The sequence below is a fragment of the Podarcis liolepis genome (assembly GCF_965112155.1).
Source record: "Podarcis liolepis genome assembly, chromosome: 9".
Classification (NCBI taxonomy): domain Eukaryota; kingdom Metazoa; phylum Chordata; class Lepidosauria; order Squamata; family Lacertidae; genus Podarcis; species Podarcis liolepis.
In genome coordinates, this window is record NC_139564.1 from 60268600 (window position 1) to 60285802 (window position 17203).

General features: G+C 44.4%; 1 protein-coding gene across 1 annotated transcript in view; it reads left to right on the forward strand.

Annotated features, from left to right (window-relative positions):
* The window catches only part of OCIAD1 (OCIA domain containing 1), an 18477-nt gene extending 2228 nt beyond the window's left edge, over window positions 1-16249 (forward strand). The window contains 6 exon segments of the mRNA XM_083460214.1: window positions 1784-1837; window positions 2811-2858; window positions 4951-5077; window positions 13254-13462; window positions 14659-14811; window positions 16083-16249. Of these exon segments, the coding sequence (XP_083316340.1) occupies window positions 1784-1837; window positions 2811-2858; window positions 4951-5077; window positions 13254-13462; window positions 14659-14811; window positions 16083-16120 (629 nt within the window). The 3' untranslated portion in view covers window positions 16121-16249.
* Window positions 16250-17203: the final 954 nt, after the last annotated feature.

Sequence of the window (17203 nt, forward strand, 5' to 3'; positions counted from 1 at the left end):
ATAACTCACGTTGGGAAATTCATGCTATTTACTAAGTCATGTGAGAGAAACTTCAAACAGCTCTCCAAACACGTTCATTAATATTTAAAAGCTACTCTTTAATGAGACACAAATTCCTAGAAAAATGACATAATACAATGTGTTAATAGCAAAGCCACTCAGGTGAATAAAGTGTTTTAAAGGATGCATCAAAACACTTTGATGCCAAGCAGGCACAGTCCGATAGATATGCCCTTGGATCACTTGTGCTCAGTATCTCAAGAGGACATTCTCCAGGCACCACTGTATCAGATTTTATTCTCTGTGGCATCCTGAAGTACACTTTTCACACCTTATTTGTAGGTCATACAGTAGTACCTTGGAAGTCGAATGGAATCCGTTCTGGAAGTTCGTTCGACTTCCAAAACGTTTGGAAATGAAGGTGCATCGTCTGATTGGCTGCAAGAAGCTCCAAAGAACGTTTGCAAACCGGAACACTCACTTCCAGGTTTGCGATGTTCGAGAGCCAAAATGTTCGACTTGCAAGGCATTCAGGATCCAAGATACGACTGTACTTGTATCCCACGTTTTTAAAAAGAAGTTGAATACAAAATAGGGTTACTCAGTTTATCCTTAAAATAACTCTAACCCAAAGTCATCTAGTAAGCTTCCTGGCTCAGGAGGAATTTGAACTCTGGTTTCTTTCGTCCAGTATTCTATCCATTACTGAGTGTGCTGGGATAGTGCCTCTGTAGAAATGTTTCTGCCCAGTTGCTTTGCTGAGTACTGCTTTGCTGTCTCTAGCAACTGTGACTCTTGCCATTGCAGTTGTGCTGGCATGCATACTGGTGGATAGGGTACTAATTCCTACAACCCTGACCCAGGATTATACAGTGGTACCTCTGGATTCGAATGGGATCTGTTCTGGAGCCCCGTTCGCATCCTGAGCAGAATGCAAGCCATGTATGCGCGTGCGCTGGTCACGATTTGCCGCTTCTGTGCATGCGCATGACGTTATTTTGATCACCTGTGCATGCATGAGTGGCGAAACCCGGAAGTAACCCGTTCCGTTACTTCCAGGTCGCCGCGGAACGCAACCTGAAAACGCTCAACCTGAAGCTATTTTTTACCCAAGATATGACTGTATTCAGTTTACATTTCTCAATAAATCCTTGATGCTGTGAACGCTAATAAAAAAATAAAATACTGAGATCTAGATATAATGGTTCTTTGGCAGGAAGGAAACATCTTACATTTATCTCCAAGGGCTTGCAGCTCTTCTTAATTGAAAGGGGGTTCCATGATTCCTAATACAGTCGTTCCTTGGTTCTCGAACTGAATCCATTCCAGAAGTCCATTCGACTTTCAAAAACCAAGGCGTGGCTTCCAATTGGCTGCAGGAGTTTCCTGCACTCAATTGGAAGCCACGGAAGCCGTGTGGGATATTCGGCTTCTGAAAAACGTTCGCAAACCGGAACACTCACTTCCAGGTTTGTGGCTTTCAGGAGCCAAAACGTTTGAGTCACAAGGTGTTTGAGAACCAAAGTACGACTTTAAACACATTTGTTCTGAGCTGCACTTTCTCTTAAAATGAAACAAAACCCAAAGCATTTTTTTCTGGCAGTGTGTACTTTAGAAAGGATTCCGTGCTGTACAAATCATAAGCATGTCTGCTGAGAAGGAAGTCCTACTGCACTCAAAGGGAATTTCTCCCTAATTTGCTTACAATTTGTTTTTGTTCTGGAAAATATATTCAGTTCTATTCTCCATATAAATACATATTTTCTCCTATTCCCACTCATAGCGCTGCCTTTTTCTGCTGTTGGCATGCTTGTCACCCAAATACTAATTAAAAAAGGTAAGTTTCAAGCAACTTTGACTGAATATGGATGTCTGCTATTTGGAAATATTTTTCATATATAGATTAATTAATTATAGAAAAAAATTAGTCATGTGTTTGGGGTGGGGGTGGGGAGTTATTGAATGTAGCCTTCCGTACAAAGGAAAGAGTTGCATCCATTATTTGACCCACTTGGGTCCCTGACTGTGCCAACCCTTGGCCTGCGGTCCCCAAAATGTTTCCCATAACAGAATGTGGCTCCTAAGCTGAAAAAATATTATCCAACCCTGGATTAACATCATGTGCTTATGGAGCCAGTGTTTGAAAACACCGCATACATTGACAACAGCAAAATAATAGACCCATAAGGGGAAACTTGAGCTACTCAGTTTTCTTCAGAAATAGTCAACAGAGATAGTTCCAAAGAAAGACTTGGGCATTTATGGAGGACTATAATTTATACCATGGTTAAGGATTATATAGTTTTTAAAGAAGGAAATGCTTTTTTTAAACGTATGTTACTTTTTGCTTTGATTTAGTATGTAGAATATTTCAAGTCACCTGCAGCATGTAGCTCATTTGGGTTATGATATGCGTGAATACCATTAAAAATTGTTGTCCTGATTCAGTATTGCACATTCCTTTGCATACACGGATCTTCTGCTTTTGTGGAAATGAATGGAGCCATCTACATATCTAGCTCCTTCCTTATATTAAAAGCTGGCGAAGAATGGAAGTGTGTGTGTGTGTGTGTGTGTGTGTACACTTACCCATACACAAGCGCGCGCACACTTTTAGTCTCTTTCCGTGTTATTTAACTGGAGTCTCCCAATTTCTTTAATAAAAACATGTATAGTTGGAAAAAAACTTAAACCAATCACTGAAACCCCAAGTGCCTTGAGTCGATTCATGGTTATGCATTTTATCAGGTCAGGTTTCAGTTCATATTTTTGTATGGTTACTGCTCCTTACATTTTTTTTTTATTTGTAGGAATTCTTACAACACATTCAAAGTTTGGCTCTCTACCAAAAGTTTTATGTAAGTATTAACCCTTCACTACTTTGTAGCTGTAGTTAAAGGCTCGCAGTTGGAAAATCAGACAGGACTGCTGCATATTTAATAGTTTTATGGACAAGAAAATTTTAGCAGGGATACCTATCATGACTGAAATTCCCTTTTCGGCACAACTTTAATGAAGATGCAGGAGTCCTGTTTTCCTTTTCACCTAACCACCCTACTCACAGCTGAGATTTAGGTTCGCCACCATATTTCATGAAAAAGGCTCTGTGCCTTTCAGAGCTGTGCGATGGACATGGTGAGAGGAAGTCTTGGGCATCTTGAAATGATGCTTTGAGTCCTGGCAAAACAAGGTTTCCTTCCTCCAAAAAAGTTCTTTAGAGAGCCACTAAGTAAAGGTCTCTAAATCTATTGTAGTTAATGTGTAACAACTGTGCACATATTGCAGGAAATATTTATTTTGTGGGAATTGAAGGTTTCACTGGAGATGAAAGTAGAGATAAGTAGCATGTGGTTTAGGAAAGTACAGTGGTACCTCGTGTTACATATGCTTCAGGTTATATACGCTTCAGGTTACAGACTCCGCTAAGCCAGAAATAGTACCTCGGATTAAGAACTTTGCTTCAGGATGAGAACAGAAATTGTGCTCCGGCGGCGCGGCAGCAGCAGGAGGCCCCATTAGCTAAAGTGGTGCTTCAGGTTAAGAACAGTTTCAGGTTAAGAACGGACCTCCGGAACAAATTTAAGTTCTTAACCCGAGGTACCACTGTAAAAGAAAGCACACCTCTTGCAAAGATACAGATCCAAACAAACAAATTAGTGATGGAATTGGAGCAGGTTTTGCTTCAGAGGAAACCTATGGCACATTCTTATCCATCTCTACTCAGAAGTAACCCTCACTGAGTTTTGTGGTCACCAAAGTCAGTGGCAGGAAGTATTTATATGTTTACAGCCCTGGTTTTATAATAGCTCCTCAGAAGTAATTGTCACCCTGCTGCAGGGTGGATTTGATGTAAATCATTTTTTTACAAAAAGACTCATTCTTGCTCATATAATCTTAATATTTACAACCAGATGAAGGTTTCATTTTTGGAATAATAAATTTTCAGAGTAGTTTTTACACTTATATCAAATACTAATGATTTGGTTATACTATTAGAAATACATAAACAGATAATTATGAAATTATTGTGAGCTTTAATAAGTTTGGACAACTTTTCTGCAGTACTTTATTGGAAAGAGAAAAATAACCATTCCCTTAATAAGAATTTAAACAATTTATTTAACTAAAACAATAACATTATAACATATGTATCCTTATTTCCTGATGACTAGCCTTAGGACTATAATGTAACTTAAATAGAAAACTAACTTTAGAAAGATTTTTCCTCCAAAAGCATTTTATTTTTAAAATCCAATTTAAATTTAAAAATCCAGTTTAAATAAAAAAATCTGATTATTATTATTATTATTTAAATTAAATAATAGATTTTTATCCACCCTGCCCTCTTGGCCAGCAGTTGAAAAATACTAAGTATTTGCTAATAAGAAATTGACAGCTTTCCCCGTTCTTTTTAAATCGACAACTCCTAATTTTTTTCAGTTTCTGCCTGATGTACCGTATTTTTTGCTCTATAAGACTCACTTTTTCCCTCCTAAAAAATAAGGGGAAATGTGTGTGCATCTTATGGAGTGAATGCAGGCTGCACAGCTATCCCAGAAGCCAGAACAGCAAGAGGGATTGCTGCTTTCGCTGCTTAGCGATCCCTCTTGCTGTTCTGGCTTCTGGTATTCAGAATATTTTTTTTCTTGTTTTCCTCCTCCAAAAACTAAGTGCGTCTTATGGTCTGGTGTGTCTTATGGAGCAAAAAATACTGTATTTGGTGATTACTTTCTTATCCTGACCACTTTTTAAGGCCTTTGTCTTGTTGCCATGGAAATACAAGAGATAAAAACTGTAGACTTAAGAACTTTCTTTTTTTAGTGCTAAGCTGAAGCTTTGTTTGGCTTTTGTATGTTTTTATATATTTTATATTTAAATATACCTGTATTTTTCTTAAAGTGACAGAGCATCAGATATCTTAAATCAGTCTTTGGTTTTCTTTATAATAAGTTGCTGGCTTTTGTGGCTACATTGGTGGAAAGTTTTCTTATATGAAGGCATGCCAAGAGAAGCTTAAAAGGCTAGAGAATTCACCACTGGGAGAAGCTCTGAGGAAAAATAAACCTATTCAACCTGAGTAAGTAATTTTTATTTGCTCAAAATTCTGAATTTCTGGAAAGTAAGTTCACTTTAAATATTAAAACTTGAAGCACTCTTGAGCACTGGTGTTCATTTCCCCCCTCCAGCAACACACAGAGAGAAGGAAAGCAGAACTTGTTTGAGCACTAACCAGCCAAAGTTGAGCACTTCAGAGGTCTGATGATTTTAAAGGGGAGAGGTGTTAAGGAAGTCCCTAACTCTCGTTGAAATTGGTAGCCCTTCACATTGCTTCAAATTAGGTGGCTCATTCTGCTTATGTTTTATCAAGAGAAAGGGAAGGGGGAAAGTTGTGGTCAGATTGCTTTTGCTTGTATTACCGTATTGGCCTGGATATAAGCTTCACTTTCCCCCCAAATTCCGACTGTGAAAAGTTAAAGTGCAGCTTATATTTGTGACCTTACGGTGTGCAGCCAGGAGTGTATGCAGCCAGGAGCAGCGAGGAATGGAGCGGCTGATATTTGGGTATTTTTTCTTTTCCTCCCCCCCCCCCCCCATTTTAATGGTGCTGTTTATATTTGGGCCAATACGGTATTTCTTTTAAAATCTGCACTTTTCGGTGAAGCTTAAGTTCTAACGGCAAAAGCTTTTTTAAAGCCTCCTCCCACTTCCCTTTAAGACTCTGATCTTGAAGGTAGGAGGCTTTGCGAGCCTCTTCTTGGCCTCCAGTATCAAAGCTTGCATGATTCACCTGCAAGCATCAGCAATGCCTGCTTGCCAAAGTGTGTGAGCTGCTTGAAACGACACTTTTGAAAAGTGCTGCTGAAATGAGACTGGGGGCTCACTTAAAGTGCTTCTCCCCAGTGCTGCTTCTCCTGGGGGCAGGTAACAGCAGAGCAGTGGGTGGGGAAGAGAGCCAGTGTGGTGTAGTGGTTAAGAGCGGTAGTCTCGTAATCTGGTGAACCGGGTTTGCGTCCCCGCTCCTCCACATGCAGCTGCTGGGTGACCTTGGGCTAGTCATACTTCTCTGAAGTCTCTCAGCCCCACTCACCTCACAGAGTGTTTGTTGTGGGGGAGGAAGGGAAAGGAGAATGTTAGCCGCTTTGAGACTCCTTCGGGTAGTGATAAAGCAGGATATGAAATCCAAACTCTTCCTCCTCTTCTTCTCTCCAGCTCTTCTGCTGCCACTTGCAAGAGAAGGCTTTAATCTCTGCTTATCAGCCGATGAGCAAAGTTTTAAGTCCCGCTACGTTGGCTGTGCGATCCTGTTCCCTGCTAGGAACAGGACACACAGCCAGTGCAGGGTTAAACCCTGTCCTGCTGCCCATCAGCTGACATTGCTGGCTTCAGTGCTTGATTCTCCTCTGCCCTCAATACCTGGTATGTCTTGCAAGCATAATATGGAGGGAAATAAGTACAGGAGGAAGGAAGTAGGATAGACTTCCAGATGTTATATGCAGTGGTGTAGCATTTGAGTTGTAAGGGGCACAACATTTCAACACCAGGTGCTGCCTCAGTACAGCTATGTGCTTCATGCTAACTGGGAAGTGACCTCTTCAGATAACAGAACAAGTCTTCTTATCTCTGTGGCTGTGATCTGCTGGGTGAAGTGGACACTGTTAGGCAGTTGAATGTGCACGCATACTCTGTTTCCCTCCCTCCGTAGCTGGCAACCCACACTACGCCACTGGTTATATGCACTTGAATTTTTGTAGCTTCATTTGTGTGGTGTTGTTGTTTTAATATTTAATGTATTTACCACGTCAGTGTTCCTTTTTGCTGCATAAAGGTAAAGGGACCCCTGGCCATTAGGTCCAGTCGTGACTGACTCTGGGGTTGCGGCGCTCATCTTGCTTTATTGGCCGAGGGAGCCGGTGTACAGCTTCCGGGTCCTGTGGCCAGCATGACTAAGCCGCTTCTGGCGAACCAGAGCAGTGCACGGAAAACGCCGTTTACCTTCCCACCGGAGCAGTACCTATTTATCTACTTGCACTTTGACGTGCTTTCGAACTGCTAGGTTGGCAGGAGCAGGGACCGAGCAACGGGAGCTCACCCCGTCGCGGGGATTCGAACAGCCGACCTTCTGATCGGCAAGTCCTAGGCTCTGTGGTTTAACCCACAGCGCCACCCGTGTCCCTTTTACTGCCTAGCCTGCTGCTTTTCCTGTGCTTTACCCCCACCTATGTTGGCAAAAGATAAAAGACATGTGGGCTGGGCCCACAATGTACACATTGGAATCAATAGCTTTTAGACTCCTTGCACTCAGGGAACACCTTTGGATTGGATTTGTCACCTAATGCACCCATGTGCATCTGCCTGCATGCTGCAGAGGCTTCTAAGGTGTGTTGTAAAGCATAACATTACTGCAGGGTGAGGGGATTCATTGTCTTGGTTGAAATAGGGTGCCAGTCAGGATTGTGAGCTTTCATTGTTGCTCTGGGTGGACTGGAACCGCATCTTAGAATGCACTTAGTACATCCTTGTGGCTGCCAGAATTGCCACGGCAATTGTGGGCACCATTGTTCACAGAAGCTTGTCTGCCACTACCTATTTCTCTCTCGGAAGAATTCTTGATTAGCTCCCAAGGAACGCGGTGAAACTCAATTTGGAAACTTAGCATATCATTCAGCAAGATAAAAGGTAGAAGAAGTGCTGCTGGAAACAGGAAGGATTAAGAGATCCATAGAAATGGAGTATGTTTGGTGAAAAATGACTCAGAGTTAACACTGAGTACAAACTTTATGGTCCCCCAGGGTAAGAAGAGGTGGAAGGGACACAGTTGAGGCTCTGAGAGAAGAGATTTTGAGTTCCCAGTTTGGACCATATATTTACATTATTATTAGATCATCTCCCTGAAGAGGTGTAACTTTAATTTGGTAAGTCATTTTCCTTTCTGAAGGAAAAATGAGGAACAAACCTGGTTTGCAGTTCATTTTGGAATATGATTAGCCAAGGCTGTGTGCATTCTGTACTTAAATGTTTCAAGTAAATCCAAATACTACCTTTATAAAATTTGTATCCTGCAGCCTGTATGCACACGCCTTGTTTATTTCAAATAAATCTACTTCTTGTGGGCAATGGCTGATACAGATCACTGTAGCCATGCCCACTTACAGCTGGGTAGTTCTGTTGAGTAACCCCTTCCCTCCAAGCAAGGCATAGGCAAACTGCAGATGTTTTGGGACTACAACTCCCATCATCCCTAGCTAACAGGACCAGTGGTCAGGGATGATGGGAACTGTAGTCTCAAAACATCTGGAGGGCCGAGTTTGCCTATGCCTGCTCCAAGCAGGTATTGCCCATATTTTTCCCACCCTATATTTCTGTAAATAATGGCTGGAAACTTACTTTGTTAGAAATAAATGCAGAGATTCCCCTAGATGTGCTTGTCCAGTGTAATCTGGAAATGCATTGAGTTCAGCACTTGGCCAGGCATGGTCAAATAAAGCAGTCCTTATATTTCCTGTTAGACATATAGAATGTGCAGAATGCGTTAAAAAATGATCTGGTATCTAGTAGAGAAAATTTAAGAGTGTTCATTAACAAAAGACACGGAACTGTGTGAATCTAATACTATGATTTGTATCCAGATTTTTTGCCAAGGCCTTACAAATTCATGTAATCCAACTTAAAGGAGGAATGGGAAATGATATATCATGTAAAGGTCGGGGAGTAATAATAATAATAATAATAAATTTTATTTATATCCCGCCCTCCCCAGCCGAAGCCGGGCTCAGGGCGGCTAACAACACTAAAATGGTGCAACATTATAAAACATCATAAGAATTAATTAAAATCAAAATTGATGGCAACCATAAACTAAAGTATTGTAAAGATTGCCAAAGGAGGGAGTCAGGCTGTGCCCTAACCAAAGGCCTGGTGGAACAGCTCTGTCTTGCAGGCCCTGCGGAAAGATGTCAAGTCCTGCAGGGCCCTTGTCTCTTGTGACAGAGCGTTCCACCAGGTTGGAGCCGCAGCCGAAAAAGCCCTGGCTCTAGTTGAGGCCAGCCTAACCTCTCTGTGGCCTGGGACCTTCAAGATGTTTTTATTTGAGGACCGTAAGTTCCTCTGTGGGGCATACCAGGAGAGGCGGTCCCGTAGATACGAGGGTCCTAGGCCGTATAGGGCTTTGAAGGTTAAAACCAGCACCTTAAACCTGATCCTGTACTCCACCGGGAGCCAGTGCAGCTGGTATAGCACCGGATGAATGTGATCCCGCAGCGAAGACCCCGTAAGGAGTCTCGCTGCGGCATTCTGCACCCGCTGGAGTTTCTGGGTCAGTCTCAAGGGCAGCCCCACGTAGAGCGAGTTACAATAATCCAGTCTGGAGGTGACCGTCGCGTGGATCACAGTGGCTAGGTCAGGGCGAGAGAGGTAAGGAGCCAACTGCTTAGCTTGGCGGAGATGAAAAAATGCCGCCTTTGTTATAGCTGCAATCTGCGCCTCCATGGAGAGGGAGGTATCGAAGATTACACCCAAACTCTTAACGGACGGTGCTGGCACTAATTGCACCCCCGCAAGAGATGGGAGTTGCCCCCTCAATCCCATATCGTCCCGTCCCAGCCAGAGGACCTCTGTCTTCGAAGGATTTAACTTCAACCGGCTCCCACGTAACCATCCAGCCACAGCTTCCAAGCATCTGATCAGTGTGTCTGGGGCCGAGTCAGGATGGCCATCCATCAACAGATAGAGTTGGGTGTCATCAGCATACTGATGGCAGCCCAGCCCAAAACTCCGGACAAGCTGGGCGAGAGGGCGCATAAAGATGTTAAAAAGCATCGGGGAGAGAATCGCACCCTGAGGCACTCCACACACCAAGGAGTGGCAGGATGACAGTTCCCCCCCAAGCGCCACCCTCTGTCCCCGACCAGAGAGAAACGAGCGCAGCCATTGAAGGACTGTGCCCTGGATCCCCACGTCGGCGAGGCGGTGGTCCAGAAGTTCGTGATCAACCATGTCGAAAGCTGCTGACAGATCTAGAAGAATCAGCAGCCCCGACCCGCCTCGATCCAGCTGTCTACGAAGATCATCTGTTAGGGCGACCAGAGCCGTCTCGGTCCCATGACCAGCGCGGAAGCCGGTCTGGAATGGATCCAGAGCCGATGTTTCATCCAGAAACCTACCAAGCTGTTCAGCAACCGCTCTCTCAATCACCTTACCCAGGAATGGAAGATTCGAAACTGGGCGGTAATTGGATAGAGTTGGTAATTGGTCCTTAGAGTTGTGGCGGTGGTGAGTACGGAGGCCGCCCCCAGGCCCAAGGTGGAGAATGGGCTTGCAGGGGGAGCGTTCCTCCCCAAGACTCACTGGCAGAAGAACAGCAGCGATGTCCCGAGGCCTCCTTGGAGCCTTATATGCTGAGGTGGAGTATGGGGCCCGCCCCCAGGCCCAAGGTGGAGAATGGGCTTGCAGGGGGAGAGGTCCTCCCCAAGACTCACCGGCAAAGCGGCAGCAGCGATGTCCCGAGGCCTCCTTGGAGCCTTATATACTGAGGTGGAGTATGGGGCCCGCCCCCAGGCCCAAGGTGGAGAATGGGCTTGCAGGGGGGGCGGTCCTCCCCAAGACTCACCGGCAAAGCGGCAGCAGCGATGTCCCGAGGCCTCCTTGGAGCCTTATATACTGAGGTGGAGTATGGGGCCCGCCCCCAGGCCCAAGGTGGAGAATGGGCTTGCAGGGGGGGCGGTCCTCTCCAAGACTCACCGGCAAAGCGGCAGCAGCGATGTCCCGAGGCCTCCTTGGAGCCTTGTGTGCTGAGGTGGAGTATGGGGCCCGCCCCCAGGCCCAAGGTGGAGAATGGGCTTGCAGGGGGAGAGGTCCTCCCCAAGACTCACCGGCAAAGCGGCAGCAGCGATGTCCCGAGGCCTCCTTGGAGCCTTATATACTGAGGTGGAGTATGGGGCCCGCCCCCAGGCCCAAGGTGGAGAATGGGCTTGCAGGGGGGGCGGTCCTCCCCAAGACTCACCGGCAAAGCGGCAGCAGCGATGTCCCGAGGCCTCCTTGGAGCCTTATATACTGAGGTGGAGTATGGGGCCCGCCCCCAGGCCCAAGGTGGAGAATGGGCTTGCAGGGGGGGCGGTCCTCCCCAAGACTCACCGGCAGAACAACAGCAGCGATGTCCCGAGGCCTCCTTGGAGCCTTGTGTGCTGAGGTGGAGTATGGGGCCCGCCCCCAGGCCCAAGGTGGAGAATGGGCTTGCAGGGGGAGAGGTCCTCCCCAAGACTCACCGGCAAAGCGGCAGCAGCGATGTCCCGAGGCCTCCTTGGAGCCTTATATACTGAGGTGGAGTATGGGGCCCGCCCCCAGGCCCAAGGTGGAGAATGGGCTTGCAGGGGGGGCGGTCCTCCCCAAGACTCACCGGCAAAGCGGCAGCAGCGATGTCCCGAGGCCTCCTTGGAGCCTTATATACTGAGGTGGAGTATGGGGCCCGCCCCCAGGCCCAAGGTGGAGACTGGGCTTGCAGGGGGGGCGGTCCTCCCCAAGACTCACCGGCAAAGCGGCAGCAGCGATGTCCCGAGGCCTCCTTGGAGCCTTATATACTGAGGTGGAGTATGGGGCCCGCCCCCAGGCCCAAGGTGGAGAATGGGCTTGCAGGGGGAGAGGTCCTCCCCAAGACTCACCGGCAAAGCGGCAGCAGCGATGTCCCGAGGCCTCCTTGGAGCCTTATATACTGAGGTGGAGTATGGGGCCCGCCCCCAGGCCCAAGGTGGAGAATGGGCTTGCAGGGGGGGCGGTCCTCCCCAAGACTCACCGGCAAAGCGGCAGCAGCGATGTCCCGAGGCCTCCTTGGAGCCTTATATACTGAGGTGGAGTATGGGGCCCGCCCCCAGGCCCAAGGTGGAGAATGGGCTTGCAGGGGGGGCGGTCCTCTCCAAGACTCACCGGCAAAGCGGCAGCAGCGATGTCCCGAGGCCTCCTTGGAGCCTTGTGTGCTGAGGTGGAGTATGGGGCCCGCCCCCAGGCCCAAGACTCACCGGCAAAGCGGCAGTAGAAATGTAAACCACTATTATTAGCAGTATTTCTGTTATTACTATTTTGATGTGTGTAATGGCTGCTTGCTAAACACAGTAAATCAAACTGAGACTGATAATTGTGATTTTTGCGGCAGCAGTGTAAAAAAAAAAAGGCCCTCTGCTGTGTGTGCTGAGCTGATGGACCCACATTAACCTTTCATTAGTATGGACAGTAGATGTCCTGTTTTGCAGTCAACTTGGAACTTGGGGGCCAGAGCCCACATTGTTTGTTTCCTGTGATGGGTTTGCCCAAGTGATCTCCCTCTGGCCTGCTAACATTTAGAAGCACTTAGTTGCTACGCGTATGCCTCCACCATGAGTCTCTGCATCTCCAGGAAGCCACATGGAACCTGAAATGTGGTCTGTGAAGCAAGACAAGCATGGTGTGGATCTCTACAGTGTAGAAGCTTCTGAACTTTATGGGCCACAAAAAGGCATGTGTGAGATTGTGAGCTCTGAATAAATCAGGCAAATCTTAGTGGAGGTCTCGGTGATTATGGCAGTGCTAAAAATTCAGTTAAATCAAGGGTAGGAATCTACCAGCCTAGGGGCTGATCATTGCCTGTTTGACCCGCAAGACTGTTTTTCAAAACGACTTCTTGCCTGTCAATTAGGTGATGTCAGTTGATTGGTGGAGGTTCAATCCTGCTTGGTTACTATCTCCTCCCACCCTTGCGTGATCTCACCTGATTGACAAATGTGTGGTCCTGTTCACCTGTCAGTGTTGGCCTGCAGAGGTTGGAAGAGATGAAGATATGGCCTATACTGTCTGGAAATGATTCTCCGTCCCTGTGTTAAGCCAAATGAATCCTGTGTATCACATTAATTTAAAATCATCTACTTAATGGCTGTTACAAGTCAAAGAGCAGAGAGGAAAAGGAGAAGAACAGAGAGCTTTAGGTTAAGGCAGGAAATTAATATGGAATTTCAAATATTTTTCCAAAGAAGAATTCGTCTTTATAATAAATGTAGCAGAAGCTACAGAACAATAAATTTTAGTCTTCTTTTGCTAGAACTGATTAGTTTATCCTAATAATAGTTTGCCCCAACTATAATAGATTTTTTATTATTATTCTGGATAGGGTGAGAGGAACCCACTGTATCATACTCTGTGTGTGTGTGTGTGTGTGTGTGTGTGTGTGTGTGTGTAAAATTGAAAAAGAACTAAAGTACAGTTCTTTTGAAAAACTGTCTTTGTCTTTCCAGGTATTACTCTAAAAAAACAGAAGCTTCAGATGTGCCTTTACCTTTTGAAAGTACTCCAACAGCAGCAGCAGCACCACAAGCACATACTTCCAAATACCATGTTGATAATTATGGAGCGACAGACTTTCCCTCTAGTGATGATCCAGTCCCATTTAGTTCTACCATGAATGAATCTTCTCCTTCTGGAATAACAGATGGTTTCCCTCAAGGTAGTGTTTGTCTTGAGCTCTATTAATACAGTAAGCTGTTCTCTAATAAAAAAAAAATGGAATGGATTCGGTGTTTTTCAGACTTATAGATGTGAACATTCCAGTTCTTTTTAAAGGCTGGATCCTCATGTTACACTGGCAATCGTGTTTCCTGCCATTGAGAATGCTGGTCATTTTTTTGGGGGGGGGGGGAGCAGATTTCATAGAATTGTAGAGTTGGAAGGGACCCTGAGGATCTTGTAGCCTCTGCATTGCAGGAATCAAACTTTACCCATTTAAATTTTGAGAATAGATTAAGACTGTTTTGGCCCCAAGATCTCTAATCTGTCCCAAGGGAAAACTTCAGAGGGAACCACCTACTAGATGCATTAGTTTTTTGCTCCTGTACCCGAGTCTGACAACTTAATTTGCTACAGCCCTCCACCAGAGTTTCCTCTGGCTTCACCATTTTAAATTTCCCTTCCCTCTCTATGCAACAGCTGCTTTACAAAGCAGGAGAGCACCTTTTGTAGATAACCAGGCAGAGTTGGGTAAAGGGCACTCTTTGGAAAAATGCGCCAGAACGAGTCACTTGGCCTTGTGAGCACTTTCAGTTTCGATCCACGCTTTTAACACACAGCTCTGTAGCTTTTGGGTGGGGCAGGCACACATACAGTGGTACACAGTGGTACCTTGGGTTACAGACGCTTCAGGTTACAGACTCCGCTAACCCAGAAATAGTACCTCGGGTTAAGAACTTTGCTTCAGGATGAGAACAGAAATTGTGCTCCGGCGGCGCGGCAGGAGGCCCCATTAGCTAAAGTGGTGCTTCAGGTTAAGAACAGTTTCAGGTTAAGATCGGACCTCCATAATGAATTAAGGACTTAACCCGAGGTACCACTGTATTTGCATGTAATGCTAAGCCATAGTTGATGTAAGTTCAAGCTTATAAACTGACAATAACAAAGAAGAGTACAGCAATAGGCACTTCATCTAATTCATGGCTCATCTAACACAGTGCTTTGAGGATGACTTTTGACAATCTGAATGTGCACAAAACATAATGGTATGTAAAGTGCATCTAAAACTCTAAAACTGACTATTCCATAGTTAAATGTCAGGAGGACTGCTTCAAACAAAAGCATTCCCTTAAAATAGACACTTCCGTCTACATGTATTGTTTGTTATCCATTGATTTCCCCTCTTTTCCCTTTAAGAACCTGCTTTGTTTCTGGAAGAACGTCCAAAAAGAAAAGGAATCACGTATGATGAATTAAGGAGTCGCAATAGAGAGATGTATGAGGCAGGAATAACACAGAAGTCAGAATTTCCATCGAAGTCTTCACAGGAAAAACCAATAAAGAGAGATGGTAAATTGTTAAATAACTTAAGTATTTGATGTTTAATCTTGCCTTTCCATTAGGGACTCCCAATATTGTAAGGAGTAGTAAACAAGAAGCAATGTTCTTTTATTTTCATGTCCATCATTTTTCTTTGATGGGTGGGTCAGTTTCCAAGCAAGTTGACAAGTTTTTGCCCATGTATTTTTATTTGAAATCTCTGTAGCATATAATTACTGCAACTCTCCAGTTTGTTTGTTGAATCAGTAGCCAAGGAAAATTTCATTTCTTCTATTAGGAGAAAACTAGATAAGCATCAGCCCAGGGAACCTTTCTGTTGAAAGGAGTGAGCCTACAGGTCTCTTTCTGATCTGTGGGCCCTTAAGAAGCCAGAATAACATCTAGATCAGATGTTTGAACATAGCCAGGCTTTTTGGAAAGGCTTCTCGGGATTATTTTTAACAAAAACTAACTTAAGCATGCAGAGTATAACTCTGAAGGATATGCCATTGTTTTTTTCTGTTTACTATTCTACTGGGAGGTAACTGCCCTTGGCACCAACCTCTAGACTGTGTTTTTTGGTTAAAAAACAATACTGTACAGGGAAAGCAATGAAATGGAAGTGAAATTACTTTTCCTTTAGAAGAAAATGCATTATGCAAGAACAAGAGTTTATTCTCTCTCTCAGTGTACTTTGCTAGGTCAGTTTCTGAACATCCGGGCATTGTATTTTCATGCAGGAAAATAATAATATGAAACAATGCGTGAATTCAAAAGAAGTCACAATTGTTAATGTTATGGAAGGCGGAATTTTTAGTCTGATATGGTGGAAGGAAGCTGACTAGTGAATTGACTGGGATTGATAAAACACTACCCCTTTCCCAGCTGCATTAGCTTGTGTGGTCACCTTGACAGTGACAGTAGTCTTCTGTGTTGGTTTAGCTCAACCATGTAAATAAATGTTCTGACAGAAGTACATCTGTATATCCTGTGATATACAGATAGCTACAGTACCATAATGGTGACATAGATGTTTTGTACTGACCATAATGCCTTTAAAAATCTGAGAAAGCCATACCTACAGTAACTGTCCAGAATTGCTACTTGCACATTTCATCTCACAATGGTGGCAGTGGAAATTTGCACTGTTTTGATCATCTTCAGTTGGCTTGAGCCAATTGTCAGGTCACATGATCTGTCACATGGTTCTGTAGTGTTCTAAACATTTGTTAGTGCAATAGACCTTGCTTATCCTAATCTTCATTACAATATTTCTCTTCTCCTGGCCTCTTCTTTTATAGTTAAAGTCAATAAGTATGGAGATGCTTGGGAAGACTGAAAATCTTTACACCTTCTGAAGACATTTCTTCAATCAAACATTTTAGCTCTATCAGTGTTGGTCAAATACCTGAATGTTTTTCTGTATTCTGAAATGCACTTGCTTTACAATAAAAATACTTGGGTCTTCCTTTTTGTTTCGGCAAACTATCAGACTGGAATGTTAGTCTAAACATGTTTTGACCAAATAGTAACAAAAAGGAAGAGAGAAGGTGACTAACTGGAATTCACAGAAGCAATTATCTTGTGCCTATAGTCTACTTGGATTATACTGCTGCTGAAATGGAAGAGAGAACCAAAATTATTTAAGTCTATCCCTCCTCACTTTAAAAGGGAATTCACTGTAGCTTTAACTTTTATTTCTTCCTTGCATGTTTCTAATTTACCTATTCAGGTGGTGAAACTAGAGCTGCAATACAATTCCAGAAATGTTGATGGAGCATAAATTTACATCTGTCATTAAACTTTGTGTATGTATACAAGTTACGTGTTCCTAAAGCCAGAAATCAAGCAGCCTTCACCAAACTTGTGTCCTCCAGATGTTTTGACTACAGCTCTGGTCATGATAGCTAGGACTGATGGCATCATAGTTATCTAAAACATCTGGAGCATCAGTCTGGAGAAGGCTGTCTTAGAAAAAGCATTACTCCTGTGAGAGGCTTTACAAGCAGGGTTTATTAAACCCTTACATTTAAATATTGCAGTCCTGGTAAAAGCCACCAGCAAGTCTAGCATAAATATATTCATTTCCATTACAGTGGTGCCTCGCAAGACGAAATTAATCAGTTCCACGAGTCTGTTCGTCTAGCGGTTTTTTTGTCTTGCGAAGCAACCCTATTAGCGGATTAGCGCTATTAGCGGTTTAGCGGCTATTAAAGGCTTAGCGGCTATTAAAGGATTAGCGGATTAGCAGCTAAAAGGCTATTAGCGGCTTAGAAAAAGGGGGGGGGAGCGAAAAAAAAGTCGGAACACTTGCAAGACGTTTTTGTCTTGCAAAGCAAGCCCATAGGGGAAATCGTCTTGCGAAGCAGCTCAAAAACGGAAAACCCTTTCGTCTAGCGGGTTTTCCGTCTTGCGAGGCATT